General features: G+C 64.2%; 4 protein-coding genes across 9 annotated transcripts; 2 read left to right on the top strand and 2 right to left on the bottom strand.

The window, feature by feature from the left end:
• Positions 1–1,071: 1,071 nt before the first annotated feature.
• RHBDL1 (rhomboid like 1) lies at positions 1,072–4,998 on the top strand. 3 transcript variants are annotated; one of them, XR_004301989.1, is made up of 9 exons: positions 1,072–1,220; positions 1,707–1,868; positions 2,108–2,332; positions 2,409–2,557; positions 2,673–2,785; positions 2,860–2,960; positions 3,041–3,101; positions 3,178–3,878; positions 4,304–4,998. XR_004301989.1 is itself a non-coding variant. In XM_032426028.1 (8 exons), the coding sequence occupies exons 1-8, from the start codon at positions 1,182–1,184 to the stop codon at positions 3,447–3,449; spliced, it is 1,119 nt and encodes a 372-aa protein (XP_032281919.1). In that variant the 5' UTR covers positions 1,072–1,181; the 3' UTR covers positions 3,450–4,998. The 3 variants fall into 3 exon arrangements, 2 of the variants coding, with proteins under 2 accessions (XP_032281919.1, XP_032281918.1); XM_032426028.1 differs by having other exon boundaries at positions 1,710–1,868; positions 3,178–4,998; XM_032426027.1 differs by having other exon boundaries at positions 3,178–4,998.
• A 157-nt stretch (positions 4,999–5,155) lies between these two features.
• Positions 5,156–7,645, top strand: STUB1 (STIP1 homology and U-box containing protein 1). The gene is made up of 7 exons (XM_032425853.1): positions 5,156–5,497; positions 6,069–6,267; positions 6,354–6,519; positions 6,735–6,822; positions 6,943–6,999; positions 7,080–7,196; positions 7,276–7,645. Exons 1-7 carry the CDS (start codon positions 5,339–5,341, stop codon positions 7,399–7,401), a joined length of 912 nt encoding a protein of 303 aa, XP_032281744.1. The 5' UTR covers positions 5,156–5,338; the 3' UTR covers positions 7,402–7,645.
• On the bottom strand, positions 6,585–9,434 carry JMJD8 (jumonji domain containing 8). 3 transcript variants are annotated; one of them, XM_032425856.1, is made up of 10 exons: positions 9,217–9,434; positions 8,982–9,080; positions 8,753–8,801; positions 8,579–8,675; positions 8,424–8,492; positions 8,219–8,338; positions 8,065–8,132; positions 7,856–7,990; positions 7,679–7,778; positions 6,585–7,162 (listed from the first exon to the last, which is right to left on the bottom strand). In XM_032425856.1, the coding sequence occupies exons 1-9, from the start codon at positions 9,285–9,287 to the stop codon at positions 7,695–7,697; spliced, it is 792 nt and encodes a 263-aa protein (XP_032281747.1). In that variant the 5' UTR covers positions 9,288–9,434; the 3' UTR covers positions 6,585–7,162; positions 7,679–7,694. The 3 variants fall into 3 exon arrangements, with proteins under 3 accessions (XP_032281747.1, XP_032281745.1, XP_032281746.1); XM_032425854.1 differs by having other exon boundaries at positions 9,158–9,302; XM_032425855.1 differs by having other exon boundaries at positions 6,932–7,162; positions 7,679–7,775; positions 9,158–9,298.
• A 69-nt stretch (positions 9,435–9,503) lies between these two features.
• WDR24 (WD repeat domain 24) lies at positions 9,504–14,920 on the bottom strand. Of its 2 annotated transcripts, none has more exons than XM_032425852.1 (8): positions 13,482–14,920; positions 12,299–12,476; positions 11,480–12,152; positions 10,865–10,983; positions 10,665–10,786; positions 10,465–10,569; positions 10,056–10,396; positions 9,504–9,926 (listed from the first exon to the last, which is right to left on the bottom strand). In XM_032425852.1, the coding sequence occupies exons 1-8, from the start codon at positions 13,960–13,962 to the stop codon at positions 9,573–9,575; spliced, it is 2,373 nt and encodes a 790-aa protein (XP_032281743.1). In that variant the 5' UTR covers positions 13,963–14,920; the 3' UTR covers positions 9,504–9,572. The 2 variants fall into 2 exon arrangements, with proteins under 2 accessions (XP_032281743.1, XP_032281742.1); XM_032425851.1 differs by having other exon boundaries at positions 10,056–10,393; positions 13,482–14,592.
• Between the last annotated feature and the right edge of the window lie 349 nt (positions 14,921–15,269).

The raw sequence follows: 15,269 nt of genomic DNA, 5'->3' as shown, positions 1-15,269 counted from the left end.
GGCGTCTACTCAGTGTGTGTTCTGGGGCCTGGAGCGGAGAGCCTGCGGTGTGGCTGGGTGCTACCTGTCTGCCATCAGCCCTTCTCTGCGAGGCAGCCTTCCCCAAGCTCCGAGGGGCTATTTGTAGGTTGGGGGAGCTCCCCGCTCCACAGGGATGCTCCAGCCTGACACACAAGTTCTGGGATTGACCCTGAAGTTGTCCTTGCACCAGCCTCCCAGCCCTGCTGGCCCCGGTCCCGTGGGTGTGCTGCTCACCTGCTTTAGGGTGGCGCTGGATGCTCTTTTAGCCAGTGGTTCCGCCTGAGGCCCAGCTGCCCCAGTGTTGACTGTGGCATCAGGATTTTGAGTGGCCCTTGAGGGGCTTGCTGTTATGACACATCACCATGGTCTCTGTCACCTCCATCCCTGGAGGGGTCTGCTTGCCCTCCCCAGGAAGCAGGGACCCTTTCCTATCCCAGCTGCAGCCCTGTGCATTGGGGTCTCTGCACCATCGTCCACGGGTTTGCCTAGGCTCCCCATGAACTCCCGGAACTGGAGGTCCCACTGTCCAGCATTGAGCCTGCAGGAGCAGTACGGGGTCTCCAGTCCCAGGTGGGTGCTGTGGATTGGTGTCTGCGCGCTGAGCAGGGACGGCTGCACCAAGCCTCCCCCACGGACCCCTGCTAGTTGCCCTGTCGGCCTTGGTGCCCACATGATAGGACCCTGGTGCCTTGCTGCCAGCAAACAAGCGTGTCTGGCAGGCAAGCTGGCACCTTCAGGGAACCCTGGCCTGAGTAAGGATCACAGGCAGTGAGGAGGTGGCCTCAGCGCTCAAGCCCCAAGCAGAGGGGCGCGCGAGGGAGGGAGCTGGGGTGGTGTGCCGTGACTCAGTTTCCCAGCCGCTGGCCCCGCTTGACGAGCAGCCCCAACCTGGAACGGGAAGACGGTGAGCCGGTCGGCGAGACCCAAGCTATGGTCGGGGCCGTTCCTTCCTGGGGCGCGTCCGCATGCGGAGCGCGCGCGTGTCCCGGCCGCGCGTGGCGGGGCCGGCGGCGGCAGCGCGCGCGCACGGGCGGGCGGCTCCGGCTCCGTGACGCGGCGCCGAACGGAGCGGGAGGAGCGGGCGGGCCGGGGCGGAGCGGAGTCGTCCGCAAAGCAGCCCCTTCCGGCCGCGGCCGCCGACCCCGGCCCCGCCTGGCTCTATGGACAGGAGCTCGCTGCTGCAGCTTATCCAGGAGCAGGTGCGTGGCGTGGTTGGGTGGGTGGGTGGGTGGGTGGCGCCCGCACAGTCCCCGCCGCAGCCCTCCGCCGCTGGGCTGGGCCGAGGCGACGGAGCTCCCAGAGAGCCGCGGTCCAGTCCCGCTGCTCGGCGCCTACTCTCAAGCCCCCTCTCCCATGACCCTGGCCCCCTGCCGGACACTCCGGGAGAGGGCGAGCCAGATCAGGGTCCCTGGGGAGGTATAGGAGGGAGGGAGATTGTCCTCAGACCTTGGCCCTACCCTTCTAGGAGGATGGGCAAGGCAGGAATGAGGTGGGGAGGCCCCTAAGAGCTGGAGGCCTGGGACCCAGGCACTGGTGCCCTGGCAGCTCCTGGGACCGTGTGGGTGCAGAGGTCTGGCCCCGGGGTGCTTGGAGCCTGCCTGTCCCAGCTGGCCTGGCCCAGCCCTGTGGCTTGGAAGCCTGACCCCCACTCTCAAGCCTTGGCCGATGGCCCCACCCCACCCCAGCAGCTGGACCCTGAGCACACAGGTTTCATCGGTGCGGACACCTTCACCGGCCTGGTGCACAGCCATGAGCTGCCCCTGGACCCAGCCAAGCTGGACATGCTGGTGGCCTTGGCCCAGAGCAACGAGCGGGGCCAGGTCTGCTACCAGGAGCTGGTGGACCTGGTCAGTGCCATAATGGGCGGACAGCAGGGGTAGGGGCCTAGGCCTTGGCAGGCACAGTGCCTGGCTGGATTGGGGTGGGCAGGCAGCCCCCACTCCCTGCCCTTCCCACCAGGGAGGAGTGTGGACTTGGGGCAGGGACTCAGACTCTACCAGGAGCTGGGTGGGCCAAGGGGACAGGGTGGCTCAGGGGGTGGGGGTGGGGAGTATGGTGGCCCATGCTTAGGGCCGCCCCCCTCCAGATCAGCAGTAAACGCTCAAGCAGCTTTAAGCGGGCCATCGCCAACGGACAGAGGGCACTGCCCCGGGACGGGCTGCTGGATGAGCCAGGCCTGGGTGTCTACAAGCGGTTTGTGCGCTACGTTGCCTACGAGATCCTGCCCCGAGAGGTGGACCGCCACTGGTACTTTTACAGACACCGCAGCTGCCCACCCCCCGTGTTTATGGCCTCAGTCACCCTTGCCCAGGTGTGCCCACTTGTCTGCCACTCAGGAGCCGCCCACAGGCCTGGCCCTGCCTGGCCCTAACACCTCTCCCTCCCAGATCATCGTGTTCCTGTGCTACGGGGCTCGTCTCAACAAGTGGGTGCTGCAGACCTACCACCCTGAGTACATGAAGAGCCCCCTTGTGTACCACCCCGGCCACCGTGCTCGAGCCTGGCGCTTCCTCACCTATATGTTCATGCATGTTGGGTGAGTGGGGGCCCACCGCCAGCATCCCTCTGACAGAGTCAGGAAGACTCAGTCCCTCGAGTCGGGCTGGTGGCCTGACAGCTGACCGTACATCTGTTTACACCCACATGGCCAGCCTGGAGCAACTAGGGTTCAACGCGCTCCTGCAGCTGATGATTGGGGTGCCCTTGGAGATGGTGCATGGTCTCCTCCGCATCAGCCTGCTCTACCTGGCTGGTGTGCTGGCAGGTGAGGCAGGCACGTGGCCCCTGGCCATCATACTGGTGAGCCTCACCCTCATGGCTCTCCCTTTGCTCACACAGGCTCCCTGACTGTCTCCATTACCGACATGCGGGCCCCTGTGGTGGGGGGCTCTGGTGGGGTCTACGCCCTGTGCTCGGCACACCTGGCCAACGTCGTCATGGTAATAGGGCAGACTGCGGGGCGGGTGTGGGGAGGGGCCCACAAGGCCTGCCTCACAGCCTCTGTCTCACGCCCCATCAGAACTGGGCTGGGATGAGGTGTCCCTACAAGCTGCTGAGGATGGTGCTGGCCTTGGTGTGCAGTAAGTAGGGGGTCAGGGGGCTGGGGGGCCTCAGCCTAAGGCCAGGGTGCCTCCCACCTGCCACCTTTCTCTGCAGTGAGTTCCGAGGTGGGCCGGGCCGTGTGGCTCCGCTTTTCCCCACCACTGCCTGCCTCAGGCCCCCAGCCCAGCTTCATGGCACACCTGGCAGGTGCAGTGGTAGGGGTCAGCATGGGTCTGACCATCCTGCGCAGCTATGAGGAACGCCTGCGGGACCAGTGTGGCTGGTGGGTGGTGCTGCTCGCCTATGGCACTTTCCTGCTCTTTGCCATCTTCTGGAACATCTTCGCCTACGACCTGCTGGGCGCCCACATCCCTCCACCACCCTGATGGGCTTCCCAGGGCCACACGGGCCAGGGCACAGGTGTATGTGGGCCGGCCACCAGGCGAGTCTGCATGTCCGCCCTCTCTGAATGTACATCTCAAGACTGCTTCTCCTCCGTGGGGGCAGGTGGCCCCTGCAACTCACTGAGTCCAGGCCAAGCCTTACATCAGCCCTGGCCGCCCCTTCCCAGGCCTGGGGAGGTAGGACTGCCTGGCTATGCAGGGGAGGTCCCCAGGTGTGGCCCCAGAGGAGACCCTGCCCTGGCCTCTCCCCCACGATTTGCGGTCTGAGCCTTTTTGGAGAATGAATAAATATTTTACACTGCAGCAGGTGGCTGTACCGGGGCTCTGGGGGCTGGCCTGGCCTCCCTCCCACTCACTGAACAGACTGCGGACATGTGGACAGCCTGAGCTTCCCCCTTCTCCTCTGCACTGGTATGAGATGTGTGTGTCTGTGTGTGTGAGAAAAATGAGTGTGGGGAGAAGCTGGGGTCCTCACAGTCAGGTGTGAGTTCAGCAAGCATTTACTGAGATCCTACAGCAGCCAGCCTCCTGCTTGGACAGCCCACCCTCCAGAGAAACCTGTGGCCTGAGGTTGCGGGCAGGTGAGCAGGCCCTGGGCCACAGCCAAGTTCAGGCAGCCTGCGTTCTGCATTTCTTGGCTGGCAGTGGTGTCCTCAGGAATGGCCGGGCTGGGACCAAGGCCGGGCAGCAGATCAGGGCACAGCTTCTGCCCCACAGCCCATGTCCATACTGCTGTCTCCACATGGTGAGGGGTCCACAGCCCTGAGGGACTGCCTAGGGAGGGGCAGAGGGAGGCTGGGGCCCGGGGACACTGGCCACTCGATCCTCCCGTACAGCTCTGCATACTGCACCCCTGCCTGCCAACGGGGCCCTCACCTCTGCTGAGGGTGTACTGCGACCACTGCGCGGTGGGACACGAAGGCTGCCGCTTCCGGAATCCCTGCAGCCAGGACTCGTGCCCTACCAGGGTCTGGACAAGCTCGGCGTAGGGCTGCCCTTCCCAGGGACCCCCAGCGTCACGGACATGGCCATGGGCCCATTTCACAGGCAAGGACACTAACCGGCCAGGTCCGGCCCGCGACCTCGCGGGGCTCCCAGCTCTCCCGGCTAATCCGGTCCGGGGTGGGTTCGGGGGTCACGGGTGGTGGACCTCACCAAGCGGACCCGCACCACGAGGAAGCTCCGCCCACGCCGCCAGGCCCGGCCCCGCACGTGGGAAGCCCTCACCACCAGCTTCCACGCCCGCGGCCGCTCCAGCTCGTTTCGTGTCACGTGCTTCTCCGCTCGGCCCTCGGTGGCCGCAGGCACTCCTCTCGGTGCCTGGGGAAGGGCGGTGACGGAGACTCGGGCAACGGGGGTCGTCCGCCCTACTGACCGCCCCCCCCCGCCCTGTCATCGGTCCAGGCCTTCCAGCCGCCCCTAGCGGTCCGCGCGCGCCCACAGCACCTCCCCGTTGCGGCCAGGACGGCGGCCCGGCAGCTCCAGGCCTCACAGCCCCACAGCCTGCGTGCAGCCGCCATGTTCGCGCGCGGGGCGGGGCCTCGGTGGGGCGGAGCCGAGAGCTGCCGGGCCGCCGTCCTGGCGCTGCTCCGGACTTGACGTCGCGGGTCGCTTTGCCTTGAGCGCATGCTCCCAACCGGCTCCGCCTCCTTCCCCCCTCCCCCGCGGCTCGTCGGACTCATGCGCGTCCCCGCCTACCGCGCGTCCGCCCGCCCCACTGGCCCCGCCCCGCGCGGCCGGAAGTTCCGGTGGCGGATCGCTGGACCGGGCCCGAGCGGATCGGGGGCTCGGGCTGCGGGCTCGGGCTGCGGGCGTAGGGCGGGCCAGACGCGGAGCCTGGGAGCAAAGCCCAGGCTGTGCCGCGCGGCGCCATGAAGGGCAAGGAGGAGAAGGAGGGCGGCGCGCGGCTGGGCGCCGGCGGCGGAAGCCCCGAAAAGAGCCCGAGCGCGCAGGAGCTCAAGGAGCAGGGCAACCGGCTCTTCGTGGGCCGCAAGTACCCGGAGGCGGCGGCCTGCTACGGCCGCGCCATCGTGAGTGCGCCCGCGCCGGGGGAAGGGACCGGCGTCCGGGCCAGGGGAGGGGGCGGGGCCCGGGCTTCGGCCCCGCGTCCTCCCCGGAGCCCCTGCCCGGCCATTCCCACCGGACCTTCGGAGGCTCTTGGTTCGTACGCGGGGGCGTTTGGGCCCTGAGAGCTCAGTGATGATCTTGTTTCAGTCGGGTCAGGGCTGCGGCTCTCGAGCCACTGCTGGTTGCTGGAGAAGTGTGGCGGGTGGGAGCTTCAAGGTGTTTGAGGCCCCCAGACCGAGGACCAGGGATCCTTGTTCCTTGAGAATTCCAGGCCCAAAGCTGGGGATCTCCACAGGTCTGAGAAACTTAGATTTACAAGACCTGCTGGGAGTCAAGAGGGTGGGCTCATGCAGGCCTCAGGAGCGGGAGTTCATCCTCCACCAGTCCTCAGTACACAGGGGCTTTGAAGCTGAGAAGTTTCTGGTGTCTTGATTCTAGCCGTGGGCTCTAAACTGGACCTAGGACAGGGCCTAGGACGGAGAAGGAGCACAGAGCTCACTCCCTCATGCTGGCTGGCCTGGCCTTGGTCCCCAGACCCGGAATCCCCTGGTGGCAGTGTACTACACCAACCGGGCATTGTGCTACCTGAAGATGCAGCAGCATGAGCAGGCTCTGGCAGACTGCCGGCGGGCTTTGGAACTGGACGGGCAGTCTGTGAAGGCACACTTCTTCCTGGGGCAGTGCCAGCTAGAGATGGAGAGCTATGATGAGGCCATTGCCAATCTGCAGCGAGGTGGGCCTACAGGTTGTCAGGTTACAGGGGCGCCTGGGACCGGGTGGATGGACTGGCCAGGTGACCTGAAGCCCCTATTCCCCCAGCCTACAACCTGGCCAAGGAGCAACGGCTCAACTTTGGGGATGACATCCCTAGTGCTCTGCGCATCGCTAAGAAGAAGCGCTGGAACAGCATCGAGGAGCGGCGCATCCACCAGGAGAACGAGCTGCACTCCTACCTCACTCGGCTTATTGTGGCCGAGCGGGAGAGGTGGGCTGTGGTAGTGGCAGGCTCCAGGGCCCCACCCAGCCCCAAGTCAGCACTCCGGGGTTAACTCTGAGTCAAGAACACAAGTGTTTATTGAAGGCCAATACTGGCAAGCAGGAGATGGAGGGAAGGCGAGACCTGAATGAGCCCAAGGTTGGGGTGGAGTGTGACCTCTTCTGGCCAGAGCCATTTCTGACTAGCTCCTGGTTGACCCCCAGGGAACTAGAAGAATGTCAGCGGAACCACGAGGGTGATGAGGACGATGGCCACATCCGGGCCCAGCAGGCCTGCATCGAGGCCAAGCATGTGAGGGTGCCCCGGCCCACGTGTAGATGTGTGCATGTTTGCGTGCCTGTGACGGGAGGGTGTGCCCAGGGGAGGGGGAGGGGGCATCTGGCCCACGCGTAGCTGCTTGGTTCTTCGCAGGACAAGTATTTAGCAGACATGGATGAGCTTTTCTCCCAGGTGGATGAGAAGAGAAAGGTAAGCTGTCTGTCCTCTGGGTAGCAGGAGTTGGACCAGCGTCCCCATCCTGGTGCCTGACCTCACCCCATATGCTGCAGAAGCGAGACATCCCGGACTATCTGTGTGGCAAGATCAGCTTTGAGCTCATGCGGGAACCGTGCATCACGCCCAGCGGCATCACCTATGACCGAAAGGACATTGAGGAGCATCTGCAGGTGAGGGCCCAGAAAGTGTTGGGAGTAGGACCCATAACCACTGAGCACTTTCTGATCCTGTTGTCACTGCACACTGCAGCGCGTGGGCCACTTTGACCCTGTCACCCGGAGCCCCCTGACCCAGGAACAGCTCATCCCCAACCTGGCCATGAAAGAGGTCATTGATGCTTTCATCTCCGAGAACGGCTGGGTGGAGGACTACTGAGGCTGAGCAAGGGCCAGGGCTGCCCGCCTTGCCTAGTGCCCTGGCCCAGGACGGCTTTGGGGCAGTAGCTCCAGTTCCTGTACATAGTTGGTGTCCCTAGATCCCTGCCCTGGTGTCCCCAACCCCCCCCCCATCAGTTTTGCTGCTGGACCGTGAGCCCCACCTCCACCCCCATCTGGGCCAGAAACAGCAGGTGAGGGTGGGCTGCTGCCACCACTGTCCTGTAATAAAATCTGTGAGCACTCTAGGGGTGTGCGCTGGTGTGTGCTGGGCTCACCAGCCGCCCACTCTGGCTAGTTGAGGAAGGTAGAGATGAAAACACTGGTGTCCAGGTTGAGCGTGGCATGCCACCACCGGTCAGGGAAATACAGCACCTGCTGGGAGGTGGGGGTGGGGCACAGGGATTAGTTGGTGGCGTCTGGTCCAGCCTGGCCCCTTTCTGCCACCTACTGACCTCACCAGCCTGGACGGTGCACTCCAAGGGCCTTGCAGATGGTGCCAGGGTTGGGTACATGTCCTGAAGCCAGGCCAGCGTGGTTTTATTGGGATGGAACTCGGGTGTCTTCTCAGGGGGGTATAGGAACCAGCGCTGAGGATGGGAGCAATAAGGTCACTCTGTTGCAGTCAGTAAGCCCCGAGCCCCAGCCCCCATCCTGTGCTGACCTTGCGGCCGTAGATCACCTCTGAGAACCCGGGCCCATGCCAGTGGAAGGGCACCCCAGAACCAGCTCCTGTGGGGTCATTTATGAGCAGTTGCTGAGGTAACCCAACTTATAGTCTTCCCTTCCCTTCCAAATCCGCTTTACAAAGTACCCACCTGCGATTCCAAAACTGTAAGCAGTAGTGGTACCCAGCAGACTAAATGGTGGTGGGGAGTAGTGCTGAAAGAGCGATGCCCATTCGCTGAAATTGTTGTCCCCAAAGAAATACAAGGTGTCTGCCAACAAAGAACATGGGAGGCGCAGAGATCTTGGCACCTGGGTGCCCCCATCCCAGCCCATGGCCAACCAAATTGGACTCACCGTTGCCCAGGGAGGTAGGGTCCTGGGGATACAGCAAGTGCTCCACATACTCCTGAAAGGGCAGGTCCACTGCGAGAAAGGGGCTGATCAGGACTGGCCGAAGCTACTTGCAAGATGCTGGCAAGCAGGCTGGGCTGCAGGGTGGGGCAACTCACCTTTCCGGTAGGAGTAGGTATTGGCAGTGCTCAGCCGAACCACGCTGTCCCCAAAGGAAGCCAGTAGCCTTTCTCGGGAGCACAAAGCCCGGAACCTCTGAGGGGGTGGGGAAGAGACTCAAGGGCCGGGCCCAGCACGGCTGACAAGTGGCCAGGAGGGGCGCCAGCACTCACCGAGTTGTCTGTGAGCCCCTGCAGAATGACGGGTCTGGAGAAGGCGTAGCTGCAAGGGCAGAGTCACGGCCAGGTCTCAGCCTCGTCCATCCGCGTTAGCTGAAAGGGGGGGGCGGACTAGGGGGGCCCGAGCGGACGGGTCGGCAAACAAGGGAGTGGGGACAGCAGCGCTCAGGGGGACACGCACTGGGGTGTGGGAGGGGTGGCCAGTGCGAGGGGACGCACGTACTGCTGCACGAACTCGGAGTAGCTGAGGTCCGCCCGACGTTCCACGGCGCAGCGCTGCTCCTCCGCCAGGGCCGCCGGCGCCCCGGACCCGGGCCGCTGCCTGCGGGCACAGCGGGTCAGCGGCCCGCCCCACCCCGCGGTCCGCCCCGGCCCGCCCCGGCCGCCGGCGCCGCTCACCACCCTCCATCGCCCGCCTCCCCGGCGCCGCGCCGGGCCAGAGCAGCCAGCGTCCACACCGCCAGCAGGAAGAGCAGTCGCGCCACCGGCGCCATGAGCCCGCCGCCGCGAAGCACGCCGGGATTTCCATCGTCGCGGCAACGGCGCCGGCCCCGCCCCGGAAGCAGTTCCTTTGGCCCGCCCCGGAAGGGAGGGTTTGTTCGGAAGGCGGCGCGAAGGCCGCGGGAGAGGGGCTAGCGGCCGCTGCCAGTTCCCATGGCGACGCTGCCACCCACCCACCGGAGTCGCCCGGCGCAGGGCGTGGGCCATCGGCGGCGCGAGTGGCGGGGGACAGGCAGCCTCAGACTGCGGCTCCTGCTTCCTTTATTGGCTTGCCACGCCCAGCCCCTCCCGCCCCGAGCCCAGCGCGGGCGGGTCAGGAGTACTCGCACAGGTGGCCGCAGCCCGCGGGGCAGTGGGAGCTGCCCTCCAGCCACTTCATGATGTGCTGCAGGTGGCCGCCGTGGCTGCAACCCTGGCACCACACGAACAGACCCTTGACCACGTGGTGGCACACGGCGCACATGCTGGCGCAGCGGTGGCACCGGTCACAGACCCAGCCGCGGCTGCTCATGGGCCGCTTGCAGTGGCTGCAGTTGACGTGCAGAGTGGTGGACGCCTGGTTGAGGCAGCTGATGGCGCGGCTGGTGCTGAGCTTCACCACCTGGTTGGACACGTTCCAGAGGCAGAAGCGCTGCAACAGGTCGATGTAGGACGTGTACCAGTGCTCCTGGCGGGGAGGGGAGGGAGGCAGAGGTCTGGAGATGGGCACACTGGGGGGCTCCCCCCGGAGCGCGCTGGGGGCGGGGGGCAGTCCTGGGGGCGGGCAGGGAGGCCCTCCCCCGTCCCAGTCACCTACCTGCGTCTGCTCGTCGATGTCCTTGCGCACGCGCTCGCCCAGCACGATGAGCACGGACACAGCCATCTGCACGTCACCCTGCTCGGCGTAGAAGCGCAGCATGTCACACACCAGGGCACTGAAGAAGTCAGGGGGCAGCCGGGTGTCGTGGAGAGCATGTGAGACGGAGAGGAGCGAGAAGGAGGAGTCCACGGGCGCCAGGGAAGCCGCATCAGCCTCGCTGCCGCTCACGTGGGGCGAGTCGGCCTTGTCCTGCAGGTGCTCGGGGCCAGGCGGAGTGTCCACGATCTCGTGGCGTAGTGGGAAGGCTTCCTGGGGCAGCACGTACTCCGGGTCCTCTGCTGCAAGGCAGGGATGGGGTCTGAGCCGCTGGCCCCACCGGCCAGCCCCACCCCCAGCCCCGACTCACGGTGTGCATGCTCCGGGTCCAACAGGTACAGCTCATCCTCCTCGCCCTCCACGTCGCCCAGCAGGTAGTCTGCAGGCACGTCGCTGCCCTCTGTCTCTTCATTATCTGCCCATAACAGAGACGGGGGGCGTTCCAGAGGAGCTGATTCTGGGATGCCCTAGCCCCGCTCCCATCAATGCCCTGTGCGCCCCCCAGCCTACCCTCATTGGTGATGAGTGTGGCTGAGGAGTCAAGCAGCACCGTGTCGCTCCGTGTATCACCCTTGCTACGGTCCAGTCTGGTCTCACTGCCCAACCCTGGGGCCATATCCTTCAGGTTGAAACTGGGGGTAGGGAAGGCCAATGGGTAGATGGGTTCCAACAGCCCCACCCTCTGAGGAGAGCCACCCCCAGATGTCTACCTGTTCATGAGTGGCAAGCCACAAGAGCTGCCCTTGCCCACACTGTGGTTGAGGCTGGTGGCAGACGCCAGGCCAGGGCTACAGTAGATGATCCGCAGCATGGTCCAGGTCTGTGCTACCTAGGGACGGGCGCCAGGCACTCAAAAGGGGCCTGGGTTCCTGGCATGCCATGCACCCCCCCTCCCCCACTCCTGGATGGAACCACAAACTCTCAATGTTCAGCTGCCCCAGGCACCCAATGTCCTGGTCCACCGCAGCTGGGGAAACTGAAGTCTATACCAAAGACAAAAATCTTAGTCTCTACCCTACGAGGGAATAGGAAGAAGCAGAAATTGAAGGCAGCCAACATGGAAATGAGCCTGTGGTCCCAGGAAGACAATGAGAAGCTATGTGGGCCTCTGTGGGGTCAGACACCTTGGGAAATCCAAAAGCAAAAATGAGCCACAAGAGGGGGCTTCAAGCCTGCACCCCAATGATGGCACTGGGTACCCTCAGGTACCAGGGTGGTGGCTGGTGGTGGCAGCCGCCAAAGCTGAGCACTGAACCCAGGGCAGGGTCTGGGTAGAGCAGTTGGGGGAGCCCCCAAGGTCATGGTCCCTGGGCCACCTCACCTACCTGGTTGCGGCCAAGCTCCCGAGCCACTTTTGCATTGTGGTCACAGAGCTCAGCCAGAGGCCGACCAGTCAGGGCATAACGCTCGGCGGTGTCCACGAACCAGCTCATGCTGCCACTGCCAGGCTCTATCTCAAAGACGCTGAGGGCACTGGACGCGAGGCCCACGAAAGGTTCGGCAGGGTCCAGCTTGCGCTTGAAGAAGATGGGGTGGCGCCGGTCACCGGCATAGGGCTTGCGCCCAGATTCGGTGGCCACTAGGCTCTCCTTAGCGGCGAAGGCCAGGTCCCCAAAGAGGCCATAGCAGAGGCCCTCGGGGTTGGCCCGTTCAACAGGCTGGCTGGCATCACGGAACAGGTGCTGGCACAGTGTGCTGTCCTTAGAGCCCGAGAGCAGGAAGGAGGGGTCGTGTGGGTGGCGCCAGGCAATGCCTGTTGTGACGTCGCGGTGCTCCTCGAACATGGCAGCCGGGACAAAAGGCCGGCGCACGTCCCACACGTAGATGTTATGGTCCACCATCATGGAGCAGGTGGCCAGGTGGTGGCGGCACTCAGGCCGCCACTTGACACGGGCTACTGAGGCGATGGTTTGCACGCAGTGCACCTCCTTGGCACGGTGTGTGGTCATGTCCCAGACCTTCACCATCTTGTCACGCCCACCCGTGGCCAGCCAGCCCCTACAATAGATCCACGAAGCCCTCAGGGTCCTCTCCGGGGATAGGATGGCTCCCCACTCTCTGCCTCACAGGCCTGGAGGCAGCCCCTCCAGGAGCCCACCCATCCCACCCTGCCGCCCGTGCCCCCACGCCACGTCACCCCACACCTGTCCTCAGGGTGCCAGTCGCAGCAGAAGACAGGCCCGTTGTGGGCGGTGAACATTCTCTCACAGCGGTCAGGCCTCCGGATGTCCCAGAGCTGCACGTTGCCATTCTCAAAGGTGGATGCGAAGGTGAAGTAGTCCCGGATGCTGAACTGGACGTCCCGCACACTCTCTGACTGGCCTGTGGGCAGGATGTCAATGGAGGGAGAAGGTGAAGGGGCTCCGGGAGAGAGAGTGGCCAATGGTGGAGGCCTTGGACAGACTGTGGACTGCAGTCATATGCCTGCCCGCGGCCAAGGTGGGGAGGCCTAGAAGGTGGGGTAGACATTGCTAAGCTTGCCCTGGGGTGGTGGGTGGCGAGGAGAGGCTTCACGGAGAAGACAGGGTAGATTAGGCCGGGAAGCAGGATTCCAGGCACCGTGTAGTTTTTGAACCCAAAACCTGGACCTCCATCCTCCCCTGGATTGTGCTTCTGACAGCAGTTCTTGCACAGAGCAGTGGCCCGGCTTCAGGACTGGCTGTCGGAGCAGTGAGCAAACAGGAGCCTCACTGTGCTATCTGTACGCACTCCCCTAAGGGAGGCCCAAGGAGGCCTGGATGAGGGTGCCCTAACTTCTGCCCCATCCCTTCACCTTGAGCTGGAGCAGCTGGGTCAGCCCCACGGGACTGGAGACCTTAAAGGTCTATGTCCACCCCCATGGACCACCACCCAAGAGCCTTCAAGGACTCTAGCTTTTCCACAGCACAGGTAGTTAAGGGTCTGTCTAAAGAGGCCCCCAATTCTCTGAGGCGACTGAGGCTTCTGCCCCGTGCTTTGTTTGGTCTCTTCAAGGTGCACAAGGGATAGGTGGCTTAAGGCCAGCTGCCAAGGAGCTGGGCCTGCTGGGAAAGGGTGCCAGGCAGCATACCCCACCTCCTCTCCATCCCTGAGCTGAGGACCCTGGAGGTCCCGGTGGGCTTCCTGCTGTGAAGTGGCCTGGAGCTCTGGGCAGCAAAACAAACCCTCTGCTCAACAGCTCAGGTTGGCTGTAGTCTGCTCAGGCTCTGCCCTCTCCCTGGTCCCATATCCTGCCCCTCCCGTGCTGACCCTCATCCACTCTTCTAGTGCTCTCTGGGGGCATATCTGAAGACCTCTGATGCACACGATGCACTTCTCCACCTGCCCGACCCGCCTCCAGGGTCTCACCCGAGAAGGTGCTGACAGAGTCCTTCCTGCGGAGGTCAAAGCACTTCATGAAGCCGTCCTGGGAACCGCTGAGCAGCACGTGGGCCTCAGTGGGATGGAAGCAGACTTTGTTCACTGTGCGCTTGTGCTCTGTGAACAGCTGGTCCTGCTTGTTGCGGGATGGCCGGCCCAGGTTCCATGTGACCACCACGCCATTGGTGGCCGCCGTGGCCAGCAGGTTCTCGTCCATCTGGTGCCAGACTACGTCCGCGCAGCTCAGGTTGAGTGAGGGCTTGCGGCCCACACGGAGGTTCAGCTTCTCCACAAACTGCTCGTCCTCAATGGCATAGATCTTGAAGATGCTGCGGCCTGCCACGACCACCTGGGCCGCATCACGGCACACGCTGATGGCATTGGCTGGTGCATCCAGGTGGCAGTGCATAGTGCGGCCCGTCAGCGCGCTGCCACCCAGGGCCGTGGTCACTCGGGACATCTTCTCCATGGCTGCACGGGGGGGTGGGGACACGAGGTCGGTGAAGTGGGCTGGCCTGGTCAGCCTGGAGGGGCCAGTCAGTTCAGACCCTTCACCCTGGTTGGGGCCCCCAAAATTGCTTCGTCCTGGGCGGGTCAGTCTGGGCGAGCCCGTCCAGAACAGTTCGCTGCTACTCAGTGAGAAGGAGACATCAATGCCCTGGAGCTCAGCCGTCCCGTCTGCCTTCCCGGGAGACCCTACCTGGTCAGTCCCAGCCCGGGCCACCGCTCCATCCCCCGAACAGATCTGGGTGGTCACTGACTGGGCTTTCGGCCAGGCAGTCCCTGCAAGGAAGCGAGGGAGTCCCCCCAGTCTACACAGGGCGTCCCGGGGCCTCCAGGGAGGGGCAGAGGGGCGCGGGGGACACACACGGACGTCAAGGGCCGAGCTGTTTAGGGAGCTTGAGGGCACTGGCCGGGCGCGCCGGACGGGAGGCCGGCGGCGCGGAGCACTGAGAGCGGCGCGCGCCAGGGAGCGGAGGCGGCGGGAACGCGGCCCGAGGGCTCCGAGAAGCCTCTCCCTCCGCGGGCACCAGAACCATTTCCTAAAATTGCCGGGCCGGGCCTGGCCGGAACCGCCGCGCCGGAAGCAGCCCTTCTCTTTCCCGTTCCCCGCCGCCCTGCTCGCCGGAAGTGGTCCCTTCTTGCCAGCCTCTCACCAGAAGCGGGCACTCGCACCGCAAGCGTTCCGGATCAGGGAGCTGAGCTGGGGGAGGCGGAGGTAGAGGCGCTGCGCGGGGCTCCCCCGGTCCCGCCTCTGCGGTTGGCCTTTTTGCCACAGTGTTTTCATACTCGTGCCCATCTCTCCCCCAGCAAGTCCAGCCACTCCTGACGAGTCCGAATCCCTCCAGTCGTCTACCCTGGTTCCCCTGATGGGAACCCCGCAGCCTGCGGTGCGCCTGTCCCGGCGCCCTGGAAGCTCATTTTTCTCTTCTGGCAGAGTGGGCTAGATCTTTTTTTTTTTTTCCCCAGATTTTATTTATTTGAGTGAAAGAGAGCGCGGGCATGACTGGGGAGGGGCCAGCCGACTCCTGGCTGAGCAGGGAACCCGATGTGGGGCTGGATCCCAGAATCCTGAGATCAGGACCTGAGCAGAAGGCAGCCGCATCACCGACTGAGCCACCCAGGCGCCCCAAGAAGCTGAATATTTTGAGGTTAATATTATATGTAATGACTTTAGCATCATTCACTTCCCCCATAGGCAATGAAGGGTTAAGGACCTTCTGGGTTGGTCACTGCTGTTTCCAGTCTGGTACGTGGCACGGCCTGTACGTGTTG

The sequence above is a fragment of the Phoca vitulina genome, unplaced genomic scaffold, assembly GCF_004348235.1.
Source record: "Phoca vitulina isolate PV1807 unplaced genomic scaffold, GSC_HSeal_1.0 scaffold33, whole genome shotgun sequence".
NCBI lineage: Eukaryota > Metazoa > Chordata > Mammalia > Carnivora > Phocidae > Phoca > Phoca vitulina.
Note: the sequence above shows the minus strand (reverse complement) of the source record. Positions and strands in the feature narration are given on the sequence as shown.